Source organism: Diadema antillarum, unplaced genomic scaffold (genome assembly GCF_040938485.1).
Source record: "Diadema antillarum isolate AM-2024a unplaced genomic scaffold, OU_Dant_1.0 seq00001286_RagTag, whole genome shotgun sequence".
NCBI lineage: Eukaryota > Metazoa > Echinodermata > Echinoidea > Diadematoida > Diadematidae > Diadema > Diadema antillarum.
The window spans coordinates 36852-59336 of record NW_027272065.1 but is presented as its reverse complement, the minus strand read 5'-3'; the positions used below and the strand labels follow the sequence as shown (position 1 = coordinate 59336).

The 22485-nt window shown below is 39.3% G+C and overlaps 1 protein-coding gene across 2 annotated transcripts in view; it reads left to right on the top strand.

Annotated features, from left to right (window-relative positions):
* The window catches only part of LOC139707940 (serine/threonine-protein kinase NLK-like), a 104322-nt gene that overhangs the window by 72224 nt on the left and 9613 nt on the right, over positions 1 to 22485 (top strand). For both annotated transcript variants that reach the window (XM_071619936.1, XM_071619935.1), the window contains exons 5-10: positions 1640 to 1725; positions 11841 to 12050; positions 13325 to 13426; positions 14131 to 14217; positions 18171 to 18369; positions 19464 to 19557. In XM_071619936.1, the coding sequence (XP_071476037.1) occupies positions 1640 to 1725; positions 11841 to 12050; positions 13325 to 13426; positions 14131 to 14217; positions 18171 to 18369; positions 19464 to 19557 (778 nt within the window). The remainder of the gene's footprint in view (positions 1 to 1639; positions 1726 to 11840; positions 12051 to 13324; positions 13427 to 14130; positions 14218 to 18170; positions 18370 to 19463; positions 19558 to 22485) is intronic.

The window sequence follows — 22485 nt, the reverse complement described above, 5'->3', positions numbered from 1 at the left end:
GATATCATAAGAAGGCATGGTCTCAAAATATGAATAAAAATATCTTAGTTTTCAGCAAATATGATCTATTGATAGGATATGAGCTTTCATCTGCGTGCTTGTGTTGCGGTGACGATGGTGAATGTAATCTTCATTTCCCCTTGCAGTTAGTTCTTCTCGCAGTTCTTTATTTTGATGAAATCCTCAAATGTGCGAGACATCAAATGCTTGTCATATTTTGGTCTCTCAGATGAGAGGGGTTTACGATGTGGATTGAAGCATTAATTTGGGGATCAAGGATTGAGTAGGTAATCATTTAAAGGGCAAGTCAAGATATGGAGCTGTAATTTTTGATAGAAACAGAGGAGTGTGTTGGTGTGTGTCATGTTTATTTATCTATTTATTTATTTATTTATTTATTTATTTATTTATTTGTTTATTTATTCATCTATTTATTGTTTTTGCCATTAAGGGATTGGATGTGAATTGTTAACAGAAGCTTTAACAAGGATGTAATTCTGGAATCATTTTAGATTCAAATATGGAGCATGGAAAGAGACCGAACCATGAAGGGGTTGGCTATGGCTACATACATTTGTAACTTGTTCAAACTCCAGAAATGAGTAGGTTATGGAAGGCATTACCTGAAAAAGAATCATGTTAAGCATGTTAAGCTTTTCATCACACTGGTAGTGACGTCATGGTTTTTCACACGTTTTTCTGTTGTATAAGGCTTTTACGTATGTCGAGTTAGTAACAAAACATGCAAAGTGCACAGTAATAGCTTACAAAACATGCAAAGTACATAGCAATAGCTTACAAAACATGCAAAGTACACAGTAATAGCTTTTGTGTCATACAAGCTGATGTCATTACTGGCAAGAATCAATGTAATGTGTACAGCAGTGTGACGTCCTGAATTAAGCCATTTTGCCGCTCAGACATGAGAATACACCATCGTGTGCACCCTGTGTGTTCATGGTCATTAACCTAAGCAGAGCCGACAGGATCATTGTTAATCAGATTTAGGGATAGGACTGGTAGCGTTTTTTAAAAGGGAGATGAGGGTTCCGGGATAATTCAATTCCAAATTTCATCTCTGCTTCGTCCCGCAGCGCACGTTTGAGCTCCGATCTGCACAATCCCAATGAACTCGTAAATTAACAAGGACATGATACAAGATTTTCACTCGAATAAATTTTTTCAGAAAAGCTGCAAGCAGTGTGGGAGCGAGAATAAAAGAGAAGGAAGGGGAAATATGGTCGAGGAGCAAATAATCAATTAAACTTTTTATTCTATGATAGGTGACAAGATCAATTACTGAAGGCAATTCTGCGGTCGTTATTTGTGCCATAGACACTTGAGGTTATAATGAGATGGGAGTAAATTACATAGACAAAAGCAGAAGTACTGCTGTGTATGACACGAATGCTCTGTCCTAAGTCTGTTTTGTACTATGGGCAACATATACTCTTTTGCGAATATTTTGAGGGAAAGGCTTGAAAAACGTTCTGTGTAACACAAATCACTCCTACCGTGCTAACACTGTATCTTTAGTTACGAGATTATCTTGTGTATGTATTTGTTAAGGTTTTCACTCGCACAGAGTTTTTGATGTGAAGTTTAATCGTTTTGAATTGTGCTTACTTTTCACTCACAGGTCTCAAGTACTTGCACTCAGCGGGTATCTTACATAGGGATATTAAGCCGGGCAATCTTCTCGTCAACAGTAACTGTGTACTAAAGGTAACTATGGGGTGCTTGATTTATTCAATGTGATATGAAACACTTTTTGGTCATTTTTATTTTGTGGAATAAAGAGAAACGTGATTTTCATTGTGAATGGATGTCCCCCCCCCCCCATTTTATTGCTAATAATAAAAAAGATATGTCTGCCAATCTATAATGCAGACATAGCAAATTTGCACCTATAATCAAGGAAGAATTTGTTTCAGTTTGATTAAATTCAGTTAGTTTATTTTCATTGAACAAATGGCAATGCATAACACAAAATATACGAGTAAAGAAGTAATGCTCTATTAAAAAAAGTACAAATTATAAAGTATAGTACAGAATATATGTTCAAAAAATTAATGTACAGTATATATGAAACAATGTAATATACTTTGCAAAAATGACATTATAAAGCAAATAAAGTGATGGAAAAGAGTGATCCACTAAAAAGCAGAGCTTGTACAATATGGCTCATTTGAAAAACAATATGCAAAAAAAAACCCTAACATTTATACAAAATCTGTCTGTGTACAGCAAGAACATTTGTTAGTTGTTATGATAACAGGATATTGTCAACAGTACTAAATTTGAAAATATTGCCGTGCATAGCATTAATCAAACGTAAATTTAAAATTTGTCAAGGAAAAAGCTAGGAAGCACAAAAACAACTGGAGAAGCATGAAATGTGTTTCTATACATGTATATGAAAGTCCTTGTGTAAATGTAGGCCTTGTCAGGGTCATATAACAAAGAAGGTTGAATGGTCATATATTCATCGCACGGGCAGAAGTGCAGGTGAAGCTGTCTTGAAGCCAGTAGCCATTAGCTGGGGCTCATCATTTGGATGTTAAAATTGTGACTGCGATGACACAAACATGTCAATGTATTCCTCCTGGAATCACAATGCATGCAATGTTTTCCCCTTTTAAAAGGTTCAGCACCTGATCAGACAGATGCCTCAAGCAGATCATGAAAATTCAATGAAATTTACGGAAAATATGTTTGAATTTTGATCAATGGCAGAGTGAGCAAAAGTTGCACCTCATGATATTTTTAACACCAGTTATCACCTGTACAGAAAAGATATATTTGTGGCATTTATAATCATTCTGAATGTGATACATTTCTAGAACTGTTTGTGTATATGTATATATATATATATATATATATATATATATATATATATATATATATGCATATATGTACGTATGTGTTTTTCCAGTGACTAGGATAAAACTTTTTAAAGATATATTCATGCATTCCTCATACAAAGTCAAAATTAAGAGACTTGCTCAAAGCAAGCCAATATCATGAATACAACTTTAAGTTTGATATGTTGTACAGGCAAAAGTGAATCTGATAAATCAGCCAAGCAATCACCAGTGTTGCAGATCATAACAGCTGATGGCTGAACATTATACATGCAGTTTTGTGAGGTTATCCTGCAATTTTCATTTAATCTCCTGCAATCTTGCTGTAATCAAAGAATCTCTTCCCCTTTTTGTAGGCAGCAAACTCTCTTGCCCTTTGCAGTTTTGCAGGGTGTTTTTTTTTCTTCCCCTCCACTGCCAAATCTCACCATACAGAGAAGACAGGCTTTAATGTGGGTAAATAGGGTCCCATTATTCATAAGCATGCTTGGTTATTGATAACTTGTAGACAGAAGTTGTCATGGCGTATTACTGCCAGGGTACTCCGTCTCACTTGCCAGGAATGCCAGCTTCCCCCCTTTGTGCCACCATCTTCGCTAGTCTCGTTTCCATTCCCGTGGCTTTCCTAACTGGTCATCTCTCCACAGTAACATCGCCAGAGCCAGCCAATGGAGAGTCAAAAAATTTTGCCTTTTTGAAGGAGATGTGATATCGAACAAGTAGACATACTTTGCAATTCAAGCAGGATCGGTCAATATCATTCTCAATAGGATCATTTCTAGAGGCCACAAATTTCCTCAGGGAAAAGTCTTAAGTTGAGACTAATACGGCATGTGGTGCTGCTTGTAGATTTCTGTGTCATTTTTCCCCCCTTCATGCTGTGAGGCGCATTTCATGATATTGACTCATCTTATGTCAAGTTACCTTAATCAGGGCGAAAATCTTTGGAATTCAGAAGGAATTACAGGGTAATTAGTTGTATATCACTCTTGGGCTTAAAATGAAATCCCCATCTTCAAATTACAGAGATAAATCTTGCAGATACCATGACGCCACCCAGGAATACCAATGCAACGCTTTTTTAGGACTGAACAAAGAATTGTTGGTAATTGTGTTTCAGAAACGCATTTCCAAATACAATGTGTGTCGGCATTAGCAGTGTTCAGACACTGAAATGGGTCTCTATGCCCATTACAGGCTAAGTGCAGACTCCATGTAGCAGCTGTACGTGTGCTCAAACTTCATGGTCAGGGAATGAAACAGGCATAACTCTCATTATCTGCATTCACATGCAGGAGTTATCAGATTTTGCATTGCGATTAAAAAAAAAAAATCAATTTTTCTTTAGCCCCTTTTACACACACTCTCACTCACGCACACACACAAAATTGCTCGCCAGCAAATGAAGTGCTTTGAATATCTTGTCTGCGCATTCCTGAAGAATGACCAAAGTGTGACGCAAGTTTTTAAAGATTTTCCAAAATCGTGAAGATTTTGGGTGTGTGTGAATGTTGCTATCGATATGCTTACATGCCAGAATATGTGTGCGTATACAAGTGCATGCAACTAAGGGAAGTGAATACAAGGCCAAGCTATGCTCCACCCCCTTATCAATTATGCAGATGCACATTCAGAATCAAGTGAACTTGATTAGATGCACCCCTGGATCCTCATTGGTTGAATGTAATTTCAGAAGTTTGATTCAAGTTTGCTTTCAGACTTTCACATTTGGGTTGATTTTGCATTGAATTTGTAAATGAACATATTTACAAACGAGCTCTTTTGCAAGTCAGAAACCCTTCTTTATATCACCAAGCATAATGCCTGGCAGTACCAATGATTTTGTTACAGTTAAAAAATGTGCCCCTTCACAAGCACTGCGAAGCAAGATGGGAGAAGTGCATTCAGAGAAGGGCGGAGGAACAGGAGTTAGTTTTGTTGAATTTATGAAATATGATGTGACGGACTTTGCAAACTGATACGAGGGTATTTAGTTTCATGCTTGATTTCACATATCTCTTTGACTCATGTCAGATTGTATCACATAACCTGACCCCCCCCCCCCAAAAAAAAAAGAGAGAAAAAATGGAAGAAGGCTACAAGATTGAAAATAGCATGAATTATTCAGAACAATTTACACACCTATGCACAATTAGACTGATGCACTTTTTTTTCTGTCTCTTCTTTTGAAAAAGAACAACTTTCTTGAGCAAAGTAAGTGATATAGGACACAGAGAAGCCAGCAAGCACATTGTTCTTCATCTGTTTGTTTGTCTGTCTGTCTGTCTGTCTGTCTGTCTCTTTGTATCCATATTTCTATCTGGATCTATATTTCTGTCGCTCATATCCCGTCTTGTACCTGTGCAGCGAGATGTCTTGTAGAAAGTTATGGTAGCGTTGTTTTGATGTGTTGTTGCCAAAACATCAGTATTTATTTTCAGTTGCTTGGGTGCAGGGGTAATGATGCTATATAACTCGCTGTAATTCATGGTCTGTCTGGCATGTCGTCGTCGTTGAAGCTGCACACACTCGGACCAAAAGGGCGGGTTCTCCTATGTCCATCCATGGAGCGACTTCGTGGTCTGTCCATGTTCTCTGTCTCTCTCGGACCGGAAGAGCGGGGTCTCCTACATCCATCCAAGGAGCTACTTCATGGTCCAGCCATGTTCTTTGTCTCTTTGTTCCAATTGTTCCTCTTTCTTGAAGGTCGTAGCCAGGAGAGGCTAGCCACACTCGTGACCCAGAGGTAGTATCAAACAGCAATAAGCTTTTTGTAGCCTAAAGTAATAATTTGTGCAGGAAATATATCAATTCACCAAGAAGTATCATCTCCAAGAAAGAAACATATTATGTAAAACACACTTCACTCCAAAATGACAAGATTCTTATTAACATACATAACACAAAGAAAACAGAACAAAGGAGTTTGTCATCAGAGGTCAAAGAGCAAATTTGGTCTTGCCATGTGTTCATGCTAATTAGATGCCAACTGACATAATTCGATGATAACTTTATGAAATTGGAGAAGAATTCAGCCCTCATTTGGCAAAAGGGAACGGATTGAAAATGATCAAAATCTGAGTTATGAGGGCTTTTGAATAATATTGGACTTATAATGTTCACCTTGGAAGCCAAGCCTTGTTAGCAGCAGGGATATACTAAGATGGTTAGTGTTGTTATTTCCTACCTTTTGTCACAGTAGGCCAGAGTTGTTGGAGGAAAGGCTGCTACACATGTGCCTTTAATTTATCTAGCTGACAGTGTGTGCCGTCAGCCATTTATACATGATGATGTTTAGCAGATCTGTGCTGAGACTGTGGGGGGGGGGGGGGGATGGAAGTGACTGAAAACGAATTGCTAGCTTTAACAGTATTTAATCCGTCATTTTTTGGGAATGTTCCAAGCTTTGAAGTAAAATTTACAGGGTTAGCGTGTTAAGAAGACAAAGTGCAAGCGAGAAGGAAGTATTTTGTTTATCTTCATTAATGATCCTATTGAGTTGATGATCACAGTTATGATTAAGTGAGTCATTAAAAAAAAAAAAAGTGGAGTTCTATTCTGAGAGCTCTATTGTTCCAACTTTGTAGACTTCCTAGGCATTTTTGCTTGTGTGTGTGTGTCAATTTTCCTAAATTTGAATAGTACTTTGACAGTCATAATTTTACTTCATCCAGAAAGTTTTCAGAATGGAAAACAGCTGGACATGAAAGAAGTGAATAAAAAAGAGATCTGCTGGACATGGAGTATTAGAGAGCATTTATCTGAAAATTTTGGTTGAGTTGTGTGGGTATCTCCATATTATTATTTTTTCGTGCTGATCACAGCAGCCATTTTTGATCTGTTCACCAGAAATGGTTTATCAAATTTCAGCAGCAGGTGTTAAACAATGTAAGCAGATTGTTGATTGGAGCAGCAGTGTGGAGGAGTCTATTTGCAACCTCATTACCACGGTTCCAATGACACAGTGGTTATTTCTGTGGATATGCAAATTGTTAGCACCTAATCCTGCTCCATTTTTTTTCCTTTGTGTCTTTTCGTGGGTGCCTCATTTCTTCGTTTTGTTTTTTTTCTAGGCTGCTCTATTTTCTGTTCTGGGCCGCTCCCATTTTCTGGGCCACGTCAGTTGCACTTGAGGAGAAGAGTGGAGTACAGTCTGGTTGAAGAGTGGTCTATTGATTCTGGTCATTCAGGGAGGGGCTAATTGGAGGTGTGTACACCTCTCCCTGTAGAGTTATGACAAAGCTCTCAAATTGATGATAAAAAAAAGTGACTCTCTGTGTTTCCTATTTTTGTTCATTCAATTCAATGTACTGCTCATAGGTGGACCACACCCCAGAATCTTGATGATCAATGTTGATGTGGGGGGGGGGGGGGGGGAGTATAAGAAGTGAATCTGCTCTCGTGATACTGGTGGGGTTATTTTTTACTAAATAGAATTCATTGGCTATACAAAAGGTTATTTCCGAACGATGTCGTGAGGAGACATGATGTCAATGAAGGTATAGAATTCTGATCAGATGTTATGCTCTGCTGTTATAAAGATGTTCTTGTAGAATTCTGAATTGTATTCAACCACCAATACATTACTGGACATCTTTGCCTCAAAATGGAATGAAACAATCAATACTTTCAAACTTACTGGTTGGAAAGCAATTGGGCATTGTTCACAGATTTCGTCCAAAAAGTGGACACTTATGATGAGCCAAAATTATCATTTCATCACAGATCTTTGTTTTTTTTGTTTGTTGACTTTGTTTTTTTTTTTTTGAGGAACTAAATGGTCAGCACACTGGTCTGTGGGACTTTTGAAATATTTCAAGTGCTCAAAGTTTATTCTAGTCGTGTGGAGAGGAAATACTTGTTACCTTTTAAAATGAAGAGATAGAAAACCCATGAAGAGAATGGTGTGGTGTGTCCTACCACAAGGATTGCTATTACACATGACAGTGACTCAAGTAGCAAGGATAGCACTTTCTGTGGCTATGCAAGTGTGGATTACTGCAATGGTTAGCCACATGGGATTAGACTAAACTTAATATTGCTACTAGGAAACATGTTCTCCAAGAATTGAGGTTGTTCATGGCAAGACATATGCCTTTTTTGTTGTTTGTGTGGAGTCAGTTTTACAGGAATTTAAAATGATGATAGTCAAGACTACAAGTTATTTGTATCTTCCAGAGAATGCAGGCGGAACTTTGTGAAGAGAGGGAAAATCAAGCACTAGTGTGATTAGCTGGTTATGGCTTGATACCACTATAATCATGCAGTTTGGGAGATTGTTATATTCTAGATTAATTTCAGTTTCCATCTGGGCTGGGGACAACCTTTTTTTTTTCTTTCTTTCTTTCAGCAAGCTTGTCTGGGCTGGAGTATAGTTTATTTCCTTCCCAGCAAGCTTGCTCCTCCAGCCGGACGTGGCGAAGATTGAAGTGTGTTTCTGGGCCGCGTGAAGTGGAGCTTGAATAATGAGACGGGCTCAGCTGCTGCAGTCTGGCCCCAGACTGTTCCTCCAGGCCGTCCACGGGGCAAGAAGAGTCGCAAGTGATTCTCATTTAATCCTGCATCAATTAGGGATGACCCCAGGAAGCAGAGGTCGACTTTCGTCATGGGATGAAGTTCCGGTTTGCATCGTGGGGACCAAACCCCCAAGTGCGCATCATGCGTTTAAAGACAACCTAGGACGGCCATCGTTTGCCTCGTCTTATGAGGAGCAGAGTTTCTCGCTGTGTCCCCAAAGCATCATTCAATCATGTTTATTTTCCTATCAAACCTGATTGAGATATACGGTGACAGAGCAAAGCAAACCGGAGGAAGATGATGAAACAAAGCTAGTGAAAACATGAACTAACCCCCCCCCCCCTCCCCCCTCCCCCCTCCCCCCTCCCCCCTCCCCCCTCCCCCCTCCCCCCTCCCCCCTCCCCCCTCCCCCCTCCCCAAAAATGAGGGATGGAGATGAAAGTTGGACAAAAGATAATGGTTCAGGCTGTCAGGAAGTGAGAATGATCATGAGGGGGTGTGGGTACTAAATGTCTTCAAATCATCTTGAGAATTCATATCAATGACTTCCATGAGATTGTCACTTCGTAAATCAAAGAGATTTCATGATTCAAAACTTACAATGGCTCCACCCCAAAAATTGTGCTGGAGCCATGATGAAATGTAGACAAAATGATGGTAATACCAAGTGTCTGGGTATTATTGTGTTTATCTTTTGAGCCTCATTGGATTTATGGTGGTCAGATTATTGATTGTGGCCTGATTAGGGTGAAATGGGGCATAACATTTTTAATCAAATTTGACCTCTGTAGGTTCCATCTACTTTGGTTCCCATTTACCAGCGTTCAGCACAACGGTGATTTTCACGTGATCGTGATAGTTCAAAGTCATCATACAGTTATAGCTCGTCGCATTTTCACCTAAAGATACAGAGAGAAAATGAGTTAGGGCAGGGATGCTGTTTTCGAGGCAGGGATGCTCTGGACTGGATGAGTGAAAAGCAATCACAAAAACTGGGCATGTGGATCTATCATTACTTGAGAATTGCAACACCAAGGAGGGCTGACATATCACGTACATACGTCTATGGAGGGTCAAGGAAGGGGATATGACAGGAAATGCTATCGTCTATTCATAGATGAGGCTTGGCATTACTGCAGTTATTAAAGTATCTGAAATGGGTGCATTAGACCAAACATGGTGACTTTTGACTCCTGCTGGTGAAACCAGATAACTCTGTTGTTTTGTTATAAAAGTATTCTTGATATGGATTTTCTTTAGATTAAAAAACAAACAAACAAACAAACAAAAAAACACTACTGAGATATTGGGTTAGTTTGATTGAATGAGGCAAAAATGCATTGAGCAATCCGCAATTATAAAGTGTGCTGTTTTCAGAATATGATTTTCAGATTATGAAACGACATGAACAAAACCTCATCGTAAGGTTGAGAGATCAAGCATGTTTATCCACATACTTGTCAGTGACATCTTTTTGTGTATGTTGCAAACTCCACAAGGTGTAGATCTTTGTTTGTATTCCCAAGAAGAGATGGATTGTTTTCTAGGTGGCTGTCCTTGATGAATTGTTGGTCGCTGAACCCGCAGTCATGCTATTTTCACACTTTTCAGAGTTAGGCCTACCTGATGTTTTCTACAGCGAGCATTGTCAAATGCAATTATACGACCACGAGGAGTGGGTTTGCCCTCACTGTTTGCCCGTTTTCGATCGTTCTCTACCACGAGAGAAAAAGACAGATGTTAAGGGGAAGTATTGGAGTGTCCCCCGGGGCATGCAGCCCTCCTGGTGGTGACCTGTACAACACCTGTATGGAGATTGTAGGGCAGGACACAGTTGAAGGAAGGAGAACACGTAACTGGAGAATGGTCATGTTGCATGATCAGTCATGTAGGTGTGTATGTGTATGTGTGTGTGTGTCTGAGTGTGTTTGCACATGCATACACAAACAGACAGACTGACAGACTGATAGATGGACAAATAGACAAACATACCACACCCACATACACACATGCACATCACTCACAGACACACATAGCACACGGCATTCCACTTCCTTTCCACTGCCAGTGTACTACTGTAAAACATGATGTATTCACGGCACAAATTTTTCATGAATTGGAGCCGACGGCCTTTTTTGCGGCATGATATTTTCGCAAACTGCCACTGGCATTCAGTGCACATAGTGTAGACAAGAACTTTCACGTGCATTTTAATTTCGCAAATCTTGGCGCTCGCAAAATTAAAATGCACGCAAACATTCCTCGTTTTACAGTATTTGAAATCTTCCATGGATTTCAGTGAACATAGGCCGCCTTCATTGTCATATCTGTTGTACCACATTCACTGACAGACAACAGCGTGCTGTCATTATGATGCATCTTAAAAACATCATGGCCTTCCATTTCCTCTCCATCCTCACCAGAAAGAACAAACAAACAGACAAACAAGGCAAACAAACAGACAAACATAGGATAGTAGCAAGGGCTAAACCATAGGTTATTGATTAGAACTTGACCTTCAAGAGATGGCGGGGTTGTGCATTGAGTGGGAAAGGAGATTACATCAATTTGTTTGTATGTTTTTCAGTGATTGATGAGGAACCCAGGACCCGAAGGCATGGCCCATTGTCATCCTTGTTGCCATAGTAACGGTTCTTAATTGTCCCACTCATTTCTTCTGCTATCCATTCCTTTGCTGGTGTCTACATCAGCTGTCTCTGGGCTTGCATCCTCATTATGGCTGGCCTTTCTAACTCCGTAGGAATGATTTCAACATCACGTTTTCACTGTTATCGATTTTTGACAGTTTGATCTGTGTTTACAAGTGTGCAATTTCCAGCTACAGTACATGGACATTAAAAAATACAAGTGTTTTTCTTCTTTTCTTTTTTTTCTCGCTTGTATCTATACAGGAGGTATGAAATGTATTTCTACAAGCAGGTGTGTGTATGTGTGCATGCATGTGTTCTTTTGTTTGTGTTTTTCTTCTGTGTGCCTGTATGCATTCATTCTTTTAAAGGACAATGATACTTTTTGCTGATTAAATTGTACGACTTTGAAAGAGCAAAGGTATTGACAAGCTGTGGTAACCCGATACAGCCCCATGGGGACTGATACAGATGAGAGCTGTACACAAAGTCAGTGGTAATGTTTTGTCACTCTACTTGTAGGGTGACCTTTGAAGGAAGAAAATATTTACATTCTCAGGAGTTTGCATGAAGGTGATGCCTTTGGAGTTATTCCTCAACCAAGGAGAGTCTTCCTACACAGAATGTGAGATTCATTTTTGGTTTTTTTTAAATGCTTTCGAGACTGAAATGATAATTTCTGAACGTGTAAATGCCAGTGGATGTCTTGTTACCACCACCTAACTAAAAGCTTCTTGGTATTTCTTCCCCTTTTCTTTATCCTTCGACCATTCTCTTCTTCCCCCCCCCCCCCAATTCCTGTATATGTCAGGTGTGTGACTTTGGGCTGGCCCGAGTGGAGGAACCGGACACAAGCAAACACATGACCCAGGAGGTTGTGACCCAGTACTACCGAGCACCAGAGATCCTGGTGGGCAGCAAGCACTACACCTCGGCGGTGGACATGTGGTCGGTGGGCTGCATCTTTGCCGAGCTGCTCGGCCGGCGCATCCTCTTTCAGGCCCAGAGTCCCATCACACAGGTGAGTCGTAAGCCCACCGCACACTATACGATCAGACCGGTCGCACGACCCTACGTCGTACGAATAGTCGCACGACTCGACACTGCACACTATACGATCACACTACACAACTAGGCTTATGACCGCTTTGGCTTCACTGCATCCAAAAGAGAAGCACATGCATTGCGCACTGTGTGCGCTTGCAATTTGCTGTATTGTAAATGGCTAAAAGCCCACGACCAGTCATGGAAATTTGACATGTCAAATCTCTATGACTGGCACTAAGACTCAGTCGCACGACTGGAAACTGGCAAGACTGTGACGTCACACTTCTGGTCTTAAGGTCGCACAACTGGTCTGATCATATAGTGTGCAGCAGGCTTTACAGAGCCTCCCTGCTTCTAAAACGTAAAGAGGTGATAGCATAGGGATTCGTGGGTTGTCCAATTCATTCGCTGCCCACCGGGATACATACGAAAGCCACGAATAGCATCGGTCAGTAAATACATGCATTGAAGCGTACGCTCATTGGTAATGGTCAACTCTAGTCGAGATTCTGTGGCTGTGTGTGTACTTACATAGAGATCAGTGATAAGGCTGTACACTATTTGTTACAGGGATTCTTGACTGTACTCTGAATCAGACCAGCCTTCCCACTCAGCATGCTACATAGTCCTGAAAGTTCAGCTCACATTTCTAACAGAAACATGTGGAAGTAGGCCTTGTTGGCTCGGATTGCGAAGGTGATGTGTGTAAATTACTGTAAAACCTGAAGCATTTTTGGCTTGAAACTTTTGTGAATTGCTGAACATGATGGTGGTCAGCATTATACTGAAGTAGGAACATGACTGAACATGATATTGCAGGAACTTTGACTTATGAAGAAATCAAAACTTTCTAAGAATATCTAAAATAAAACAAAAATGGGCATGAATTTTAACCTCTAAAATTGTTAACTGAAATATATGACTCTTGGTTTGTACCGGTGCTATTCGTTGGATGTCTAACGAAACAAAAAACAAAGCAATGATCCTTGAGAGACCAACAAGAGATTAAAAGATTATTTTTAATGACATTGCCAGATATGTCATAAAGAATCAATTTTAGTGACATTGGCAGAAATATATATCAGGGATGTTACAGTTCTACACATCCTAGCATAGAGAAAACATTACAGTGGATATTATCTCATATGGGCTTTGATAAAGGAACATATACCCAGTATATCTAAATATGTTTGTGCTGAATACTCTCACTCACTCTCTCTTCATGTTTTATCCCTCCTGTCACCTCAGCTCAATTTAATCACAGATCTTCTTGGGACGCCCTCTATGGATGACATGAGGTACGCCTGCGATGGAGCGCGGGCACATCTACTCCGCATGCCACACAAACCGGTGGGTATGGGTGAAGTGTTGCTAGGGAACCGCATAGTAGTAGTGTGCCACAGACCTTGCAAAAACTCATTTAGCTTTTACATGCCCTGTTTGTTATGAGTATTTACATCTGACTGTATGTACCAAATTCAAACATAGTTACATGCTATGGAGTGCAGCTTTCCTGTATGCTGGCACATATCATGTTTTGGTCATAAAATTCCAGCTGAACTATGGAGCAACAGTCTGTGTCATGAGGCAGTTAGCTTTATCAGTCGGTGGTGTGGTTGCCCGACAATCTGAAGGTCCCAGATTCAAAGCCCAGTTCAATGTAGAATTTGTTTTAAACCCAGTGACTGCCAATATGTCAGTACCCAGCCATACAGGTTTGCTTCACAAAATGTCTATGAAGTCAGTATATTACTGTATATTCATACAATACCCACAGTCATACTAAGTAATTATAGGTATATTTTGAAAGGCAAGACATCAATCATATAGGACGCTTGTGGTAGGATGCTTGTTGTAGGGTTGCATATGGTATGCCATGGCTCACTGCAGTAGTTCTAGATACAGTGTATTGCTGTGGATGAGTAAACTTTGTTCTGACACAGGGACAAAAGTGATGCCTGAGGTGTTGAGGGCCATATTTTTCTTTATTTATTGCCTTCTAAGTAGATCATTGAGATTATATTGCCTCCCCCCTTGATTCCTCCTCCATACAGCCTTGCCTCTCAGCTCTCTATGGTCTCTCAAGTCATGCTACACACGAAGCTGTCCACCTCCTCAGTAGAATGCTAGTCTTCAATCCAGTAAGTATCTCGTCATTCTCAAACTTTTCGGTGTCTTCCTCTGTCCTCCATACCTCACAATGGAGCTGCCTTCCTCTCAACTCGCGATAGAGTTTGATAAGCCCAACAACTCAAGAAGCGTGATCCAAAAGGCCTTTGCAAACACGTTTTGATAGTGGGTATTGAAATGTGTGTCAAGAATGGGAAATATGATAAACACAGCCCATATATCTATACCTCTTTGTCTGTCTCTGTCTCTGTTTGTCTGTCTTTTATTCTGTCTAACACACATGTATCATACACAGATGCATGTACACACACAACCACGCACACATTCATGTAATACATGATTGTTGTATAATTGCCATGGTGGTGTATTTTGTGTATCTCTCATACAAATCTGTACCAACAATGACAATACATGGCCATGATTTTATTTTTTCTCTTTCCCTCTCTCTCTCTCTCTCTTTTCTCTCCTCCCGAAATGAGAGCAGTCTTTGGAAGCCACAAAATTCTGATTCTGTTAAAGGTGCAACTTTAATACCTGAAACAGTTTTGCTGTCACTGCATTGCTCCTATTAATTCAAATGAATAGATTTAGTGTGGAAGAGAAATAGTGCTATGAACCTCGGTGATGATGTCATAATGATGGTGGTGATGATGGCAGTGATACATAGCAACCCAAACAGGGTCATTGACATTGCACAGTCTTTAAAGGACAAGTTCACCTTCATAAACATAAGGATTGAGAAAATGCAACAATATTAGTAGAACACATCAGTGAAAGTTTGAGGAAAATTGGACAATCGATGCAAAAGTTATGAATTTTTTAAATTTTTGTGTTGGAACCGCTGGATGAGGAGACTACTACAGCTTGTGAGTCATATGCGTACAACAGTTTAAAGAAAATGTAAAAGAAAATTCAACATATTTTCACTTTTTTCGCATAATAAAAGAGCACTTGACTTGCCTCTTTCCAAAGGCAGGGGGAATAATATTACCCATAACATTTGTCGGTAACGAGGCAGTGGAATGTGTACTTTTTTCAAAAGATGGAATTTTGTGAAATTCTCTTTATATTTTCCTTATATTGTTGTACGCATGTGACATCTAAGTTATTCATACACTGCAGTAGTCTTCTCATCCAGCGGGTACTGCACAAAAACTTCAAAAATTCATAACTTTTGAACGGATTGTCTGATTTTCCTCAAACTTTAAATGATGTGTTCTACTAATATTGCTACATTCTCTCAATCCTTATGTTTATGAAGGTGAACTTGTCCTTTAAGCTGTGGTAAATTATCTCTCACCCAATCTGGGGTCTAGGTTTTGCCATAAGATGATCAGCCAGAGAGAAAGTCTCTTTAATACATGATGAATCATTAATGATTCCTTGCAGTATCTGCCAAGTTTATAAAGTCTGCAATCCAAAATGAGTTTTGGTGCTGCTGCAATATATTGGTTGGTTGGTTGGGTGGGGGTACTCATGTTCCAATCAGGGGGTTGGTGGTTCGGATCCCCTGAATGCCTTTCACCGGTGTTGCTGTCCAGCACGAGAAGTCATCCCCATCAGGGCTCTTAACTCAGGAGAACCAGCGGGTGTCCCTGTGGGATGTAAGCAGGTAGTTGGAATGAACAAGGACAGTCAGTGGGAGATCCAGAGGGAGGCACATGGGGACACCCCCCCCCCCTTTATTTTTTGTTAAAACAAAAGAGATAAAAAGAAAAAATGGGGGGGGGGGGAACATGTGCGCCCCCCTTTAATTTTGTAGAGGCGCCTCCCCTTTACGGAATTCCTGGATCCGCTCATGAGGACTGTAATGTTAGGCATGACCCAGAGTACTGTCCAGTCATGACATTGAAAATCATAACACAATGCAGGAGAATGATAAATGAAGCATCATGACAAATGTGTCTTTAAGTGTCATAGTAGTATAACATGTGTTGATTGTGGCTCACAGAAATCAAACAATCTATGACAGAGTTACTGTTGCCCTTTTAATGCTAGTGAATCCGAACATGCACCTGGTAGAAGTGAAAAAAAAACAAAACAAAACCCTGAAATGATAGTAACTGCAGAAATACAGGTCTGAAATGCAGGTCACGGTTCATTTGTGGGCATCCACAACTAAGATTAATGAAGATATTGTTTGTCAGAGTTAGAGAGAGGAGACAAGAGTTTTAGTTTACTTCCTTTTAACCCCACTGCCAAAATGAGATTTCCCTCCCAACTCCATAAACACAATGCATTTATCTATCGTGTATCAGATTCATCCAACTCAGCCTAGTGTGACAATCTTTTTTTTTTTTTTTAGTTCTAGCTGTATAGTCAGATATATCTGTATGTCAGGTGCATTCTCAAAAGGTCAAAAAGCATTTGGCTTGCAAGGAGAAGATGAAATTTGGAAACAAAATAAAGATTTTGGCTGTAACGTGCAATCAGTGGTTGCAGTAACTACTTTTTGTCACATACTGTAAAACATGATATATTCGCGGCATGAAATTTTCGCGAATTGGAGCCGACAGCCTTTTTCGTGGCATGAAATTTTCGCAAATTGCTACTGGCATTCAATGCATGTAGTGTAGACAAAAGCTTTCGCGTGCATTTTAATTTCGCGAATTTTGGCGCTCGCGAAATTCGCGAAATTGAAATGCACGCGAAAATTCCTTGTTTTACAGTATTCTGAGAGTCTTGGAGTTTATTATCCTCAAGTTTTCTCCTTCTGCCATTAAATTTCCATCATTTCCTGTATTGTGGGCTAAATAATTAGATACACCGGAGTAGGGTTTTGCTAATATACTTGCCCATCAAACTGAACATAAGTAAACTGTTGCAACATGAATATGAGTGCTTGAGGTGACGCTAAAATTTGAAAGCTTGTTATAGTATATTTGATAATTTTCAACACCAGAGAAGAATTTGCCTTTGACAAAATTTCTCAGACTGCAAGATGAATCAATAATACACCTTAAAGTGAATGATGTTAAAAAAACATAATCAAAACTTATGCCCATGGATAGGATTGTTGTTGTAGTATTGTTCAAATGAATGACACTTTGTTCGGTAAATCATGCAGCTGATGAATGATGCATACTTTTCCCGTGAATGGATCAGATAAATTGTCATGCCGTTTAGCTGCAGACTTCCCATAATGCATCATTCATGACATGTTTATAATAGCAATCATATCAGGATGTCCTCAATACCGTACAGCATGAAGTCATATGCTCTACTCTTATGACGGAACGATTGTTGAATTGACGTGAACTTAGCCATTACCTATTATCGTCGTGTGGACGGTGACGTTATGATTGACACTGATTTCAAACTGCATGATATTTTTCACGACAAGAAATTTATATTGAGAGGAAATTGTCTTGGGGAGCTTGGGAAATCTTGAGCTGTGCTCGTGTGAATTCCTGCTGAGTGTGGATTTGTTCAGCAAGATTGAAGTGCTCAAACTGCAGGGAAAGGCAAAAACAAAACTTACTGTGCAATTAATACTCTGAGAGTCCACTAACATGAGCGTGTTCACATGAGTCTACACATTGTGTTTGAGAGTGTCTTATGCCTATGAAAATTACTGTTCTTAAAGATAAATCACAGAGCAAATATACAGCATATTGGGGAAGTCATACTTAAAAGTTTCTCCTTGATTTATTTTTCTGATCAAAATTTTTTGATGATAATAATTCTAACATTTATGAGAACTTGAGGAAGTTTAAGGAGGTTTTTCAGAGCTATCTGGTATATTGCAGCTGTATTGTATTACAGGGTACTTTCATTGTGGAATCAATGCATGAATTATTGAATGTGAAATCTGTAGAAAGGCATCCCCCCCCCCCCCCCAGCAAAAGGGGGAGGAAAAAAAAAAGAGAGACGAGAGCAATATCGAAGCAGGGCTATGTTTGGTAATGTTATTCCCTTTCGAACGTTTGACTCAAGGGTATTCTTGGTTCAAATCTCTCAACAGGACAAGAGGATTTCGTGCATCGACGCACTGGCACACCCATACCTGGACGAGGGCAGGTTACGCTATCACACGTGCATGTGCAACTGCTGTCACAACACGGCGGCGGGTCGGCAGTACACGGCAGAGTTTGAGCCCGTGGCGCCGCAGAGGTTCGACTGCCTGTACGAAGACGACCTCCACACTGTGCTGCAGGTCAAAGGTAATGGGGTGTATACTGCATCGTAGAAATTCAAAAAAGTGGTAAAATGTTCGGGGATTGCTGGATTGACGCGATAAGCCTGTAAGCAATACCTACAATTTAGTCATTTACAGGCATACAATACATGAATGACACAGCAAAGCAGGGGAATATTAACTCAACATACTGTTTCATGAGTTAAGTTCAGCAGGTGACGGAGTTATAACTTTGACTGCTTGATGATAATGATAATGATTATGGGAGATAGTTTTGAATTTGTCAGGCAAATTTTGTAATACAACCATGAACTAAAACGGTTTGTGACATAATATATCTGAAAGGCTGACAGGCAGGATGCCTTGTCCTGTTATTCCTTGCTCATAAATGCTACTATTGCTCAACATGGACCTACTCAAGAAGGGAAGAGTGCTGACAAACCCCCCGCCATGAAAGACTGTGCCAAGAATTGAGTGCAGATGTAACAAATAGAAATGTTTCTGGTAAAGAGCTGCTAGATATGAGGAAGTCTCGCAAGAAGGAACTAGGAAGGAAATTCTGCTTCATGGGTGGATTTCGTGCCGTGGCTGATACTCTCTGACAAAGATTGGCAAAAAATGTTTTAGTGGGAAGTGGACATGGTAATTTTCATTTCCTACAAAGATCCCCTTCCTTTTCCCTCTTTCCCACTGCTTGTTGTTATGATACGCTTTCCCTTTCAATCTCATGTTGTTATATGATTGCATTATCAAGAATCAAGAGGTACCTTGGTTTACAGATGATTACAGATGACTGATATTTTGCAACAGTTTTGTCAAGTTGAAGACACCATCAGCTCAGAGCTAAAGATTAAGTATGGGTCAGAGCATTGAGGGGTGATTGATTGTACAAGGCCTGATTTTGCTACAACATGCATTTCCCCATAGACACCTGCCCAAGTATGATCGGACTCGTCTTCAACAGGTTAATAACTTTTCAACCAGTTTGATGCATGCAGGTTGTGTAAAAGTTTGTTAATTAATGGCAACGTTTCTTCAGTCATATGGATACAATTTTCTCACATCTGTGTGTGTCTCTCTCTTGCAATCTTGTGTGTGGCCGATGTGTGCAAACAACAGAAGCGCTCCATAAATTCATCACGGACAGACACCAGGGTAGTACAGTTCCTCTATGCATCAACCCGCAATCAGCCGCCTTCAAGAGCTTTGCAAGGTAAGCCGTGACGTGGTGTGGGCGTGGATAGTTTTTAGGGGCATGTCAGGCTATGTGTGTGACTCTATACTCACCCCGCGAGCCCTTCCGTTACTGTCTTCATTTCTCTTCATATTCTTTCCCTGTCTATATATCTGTCTGTCTGTCTATCTATCTGTCTGTCTATCTATCTATCTATCTGTCTATCTATCTATCTATCTGTCTGTCTGTCTGTCTATCTATCTATCTATCTGTCTATCTATCTATCTATCTATCTATCTGTCTATCTATCTTTCTATCTGTCTATCTATCTATCTATCTATCTGTCTGTCTATCTATCTATCTATCTGTCTATCTATCTGTCTATCTATCTATCTATCTGTCTATCTTTCTATCTATCTATCTGTCTGTCTATCTATCTATCTGTCTGTCTATCTATCTATCTATCTATCTATCTATCTATCTATCTTATCTATGTATCTTATTCATGTATCATTCTATCTATCTATCAATCACTCACTCTAAAACAAAACTGATTATCCTTCTAACTGTCTGTCTCGGTTTCTTTCTGTTTCTCCAAATATCTTGTGCATTGTGTGCACGTATGTGTTTACAATCCTGATGTGTATTTATGTATGTATCTTTGTGTGTGTATGTATGTATTATGTTTGCTTGTATGTATAACATATTTATCTAACTATCCATCTATCCATCTATGTAACATTATCTGTCATGTTTGTATCTGCCCGGCCTTCTTCCCTTTCTTCACCTCTTTGCTTCCTTCTGTCCGTCCATCTTACAGAGCTCATTCAGAATTCACTGGAATGGTTTGGGGTGAATTAATGGTTGTAAACAGAGATTTTTCCCCCCTTGGGTGTCTGCTTATTAAAACCAGTCAATTTTGATGTTGTTTAATACATTGGATTAATTCAGTCCTCACCTAAAGTGTGTCATTGTAGCATAAAACTACAGCTTGGTGTCTGGTTATTGACTCTAGATAACATTTTAAGTTGTTGTGCACTAGGCAAAACAAAGGTGACTGCACTTAATTCTACCTGTTCTGAAATGTCTGGCTTATTAGAAACATGTGTACAGGAAATATGTCTCTTGTCAGAAAAACACTTAAGCACCAGCCTAGTTTCCTCAGGATAAAACAAACAAAGAACAAAAACAAAGCACATTTGAGATTATGTCTGGTCAAAACCAGTAGAGTATATTATGCCATAGAAGTACTACAGCACAAACACCATTTTGTTTGTTTGGTGTTTTTTTTTACTGATATCAACCACAGGCAGCATTTTCCATGCAGATTTGTTCCCTGTGTTTATTTGATTATATTTTACAGCAATGTATGTGATATGAGTGCCAAGCTTTTTTTTTTCAGCTTTCATTTTGCATTGTCACAATAACTAGAAAATCTGCATGTTTAAGTCCACATCATAAAACATGAAGCAGAGCAGGTTTTAGTTGCAAATTTTATTGTTTATCTTTCATCAGAGCTCTTTGGTGCAAAGCTCTCCACTTTCCTAAGAGAAATAAATGAACCAAAATCAAGTTGCTTATTATATTTTGTTTCTAACTGTAACTGGTTGATATTTCCTTTAGAATGGAATTGAGACAATATCTGATGATAAGTAGCCAATTCATCTGGATGTTGTCGATTTTTAGAGCATTTTGTTTTTCAGTTACATTCTTGAAATCTTTGGTGACGTTGTATATAAAAAAAAAAAAAAATTCTTCTTTGAACATTGCCAGTGAATGGAAAATGTGAAGAAGTAGATTGATTTGTTGAAAATTGTTATGTTAGCAGCTGATAATTGTTATCCACTCCAATCATGTGTGCTGTGCTTTAATCAAAGTGAAGTAGCTGGGTTGTTATTGTAACATTTTTTTTTCTCCGTTGCTAGGGTCTGTAATCATTCCCTTCACTTGTTGTGGTTTCCTGTACGTAAATCTCAAAGCACAGATAATGAGAATGCAAGAAAGCCACAGAGAGCTTTTGTTTTACCTCCAACTGAGCTAACCACATTTTTCTCTATGATGAAGGGCTTACCTCTTATAATGAGACAGAGATTTGTATCACTTGAACACATCGTACTCTAAGTTATTAAAAAGTCTTTGCATAGTCTCTGCTTTTCCTGTCATCATGCCATCTTCATCGACGTCATCATCATCATCATCACGATCGTCGTTATTCTTCTTATCATTTTATTGTAGGCAGATTGTTCAAAAGTTTAGTTCTCATAATCATCATCAACATTTTTACATCTTAGTCATCAATATCATATCCTCTTCAATCTTTTTGCCTCCTCTTCCCCATCATGCTAGTCATCATCATCATCATTACCAATATTGTCATCATTGTCATCATCATCATCATCATCATCATCATCATCACCATCACCATCATTACCAATATTTTCATCATCATCGTCATCATCATTACCAATATTGTAATCATCATCATCATTACCATCATTACCATTGTTTTCATCATCATCATTGCCATTATTCCCATCATTATCATCATCACCATCATCATCATCATTATCATCATCATCATTGTCATCCTCATCATTACCATTGATCCCATCATTGTCATTATTCTCATCAGCATCATCATCCCCACTATTCTCATTGTCATTATCATCATTATCATCATTATCATCATTATCATCAACATCATCAAAGTCATCAGTTTCAATGTCCTAAACTTTCATAAGCATTTTTGCAACATTCCGACAAAGAGCTTAATAACATCTTGGTATAGATGACCAGAATCACAGACATAATCGATATTGGTCTACCAGCTAGGACGTTGCGCATGCTTACTGCCTGATGATGTACCCAAGCACTTCTGGCCCTCTTGAATGTTAATCATTGCTTCAAGCACACACTGAGACAGCATAAAAAATGATGTGACTGAGGCAGACATCAAGAAAACCTAAG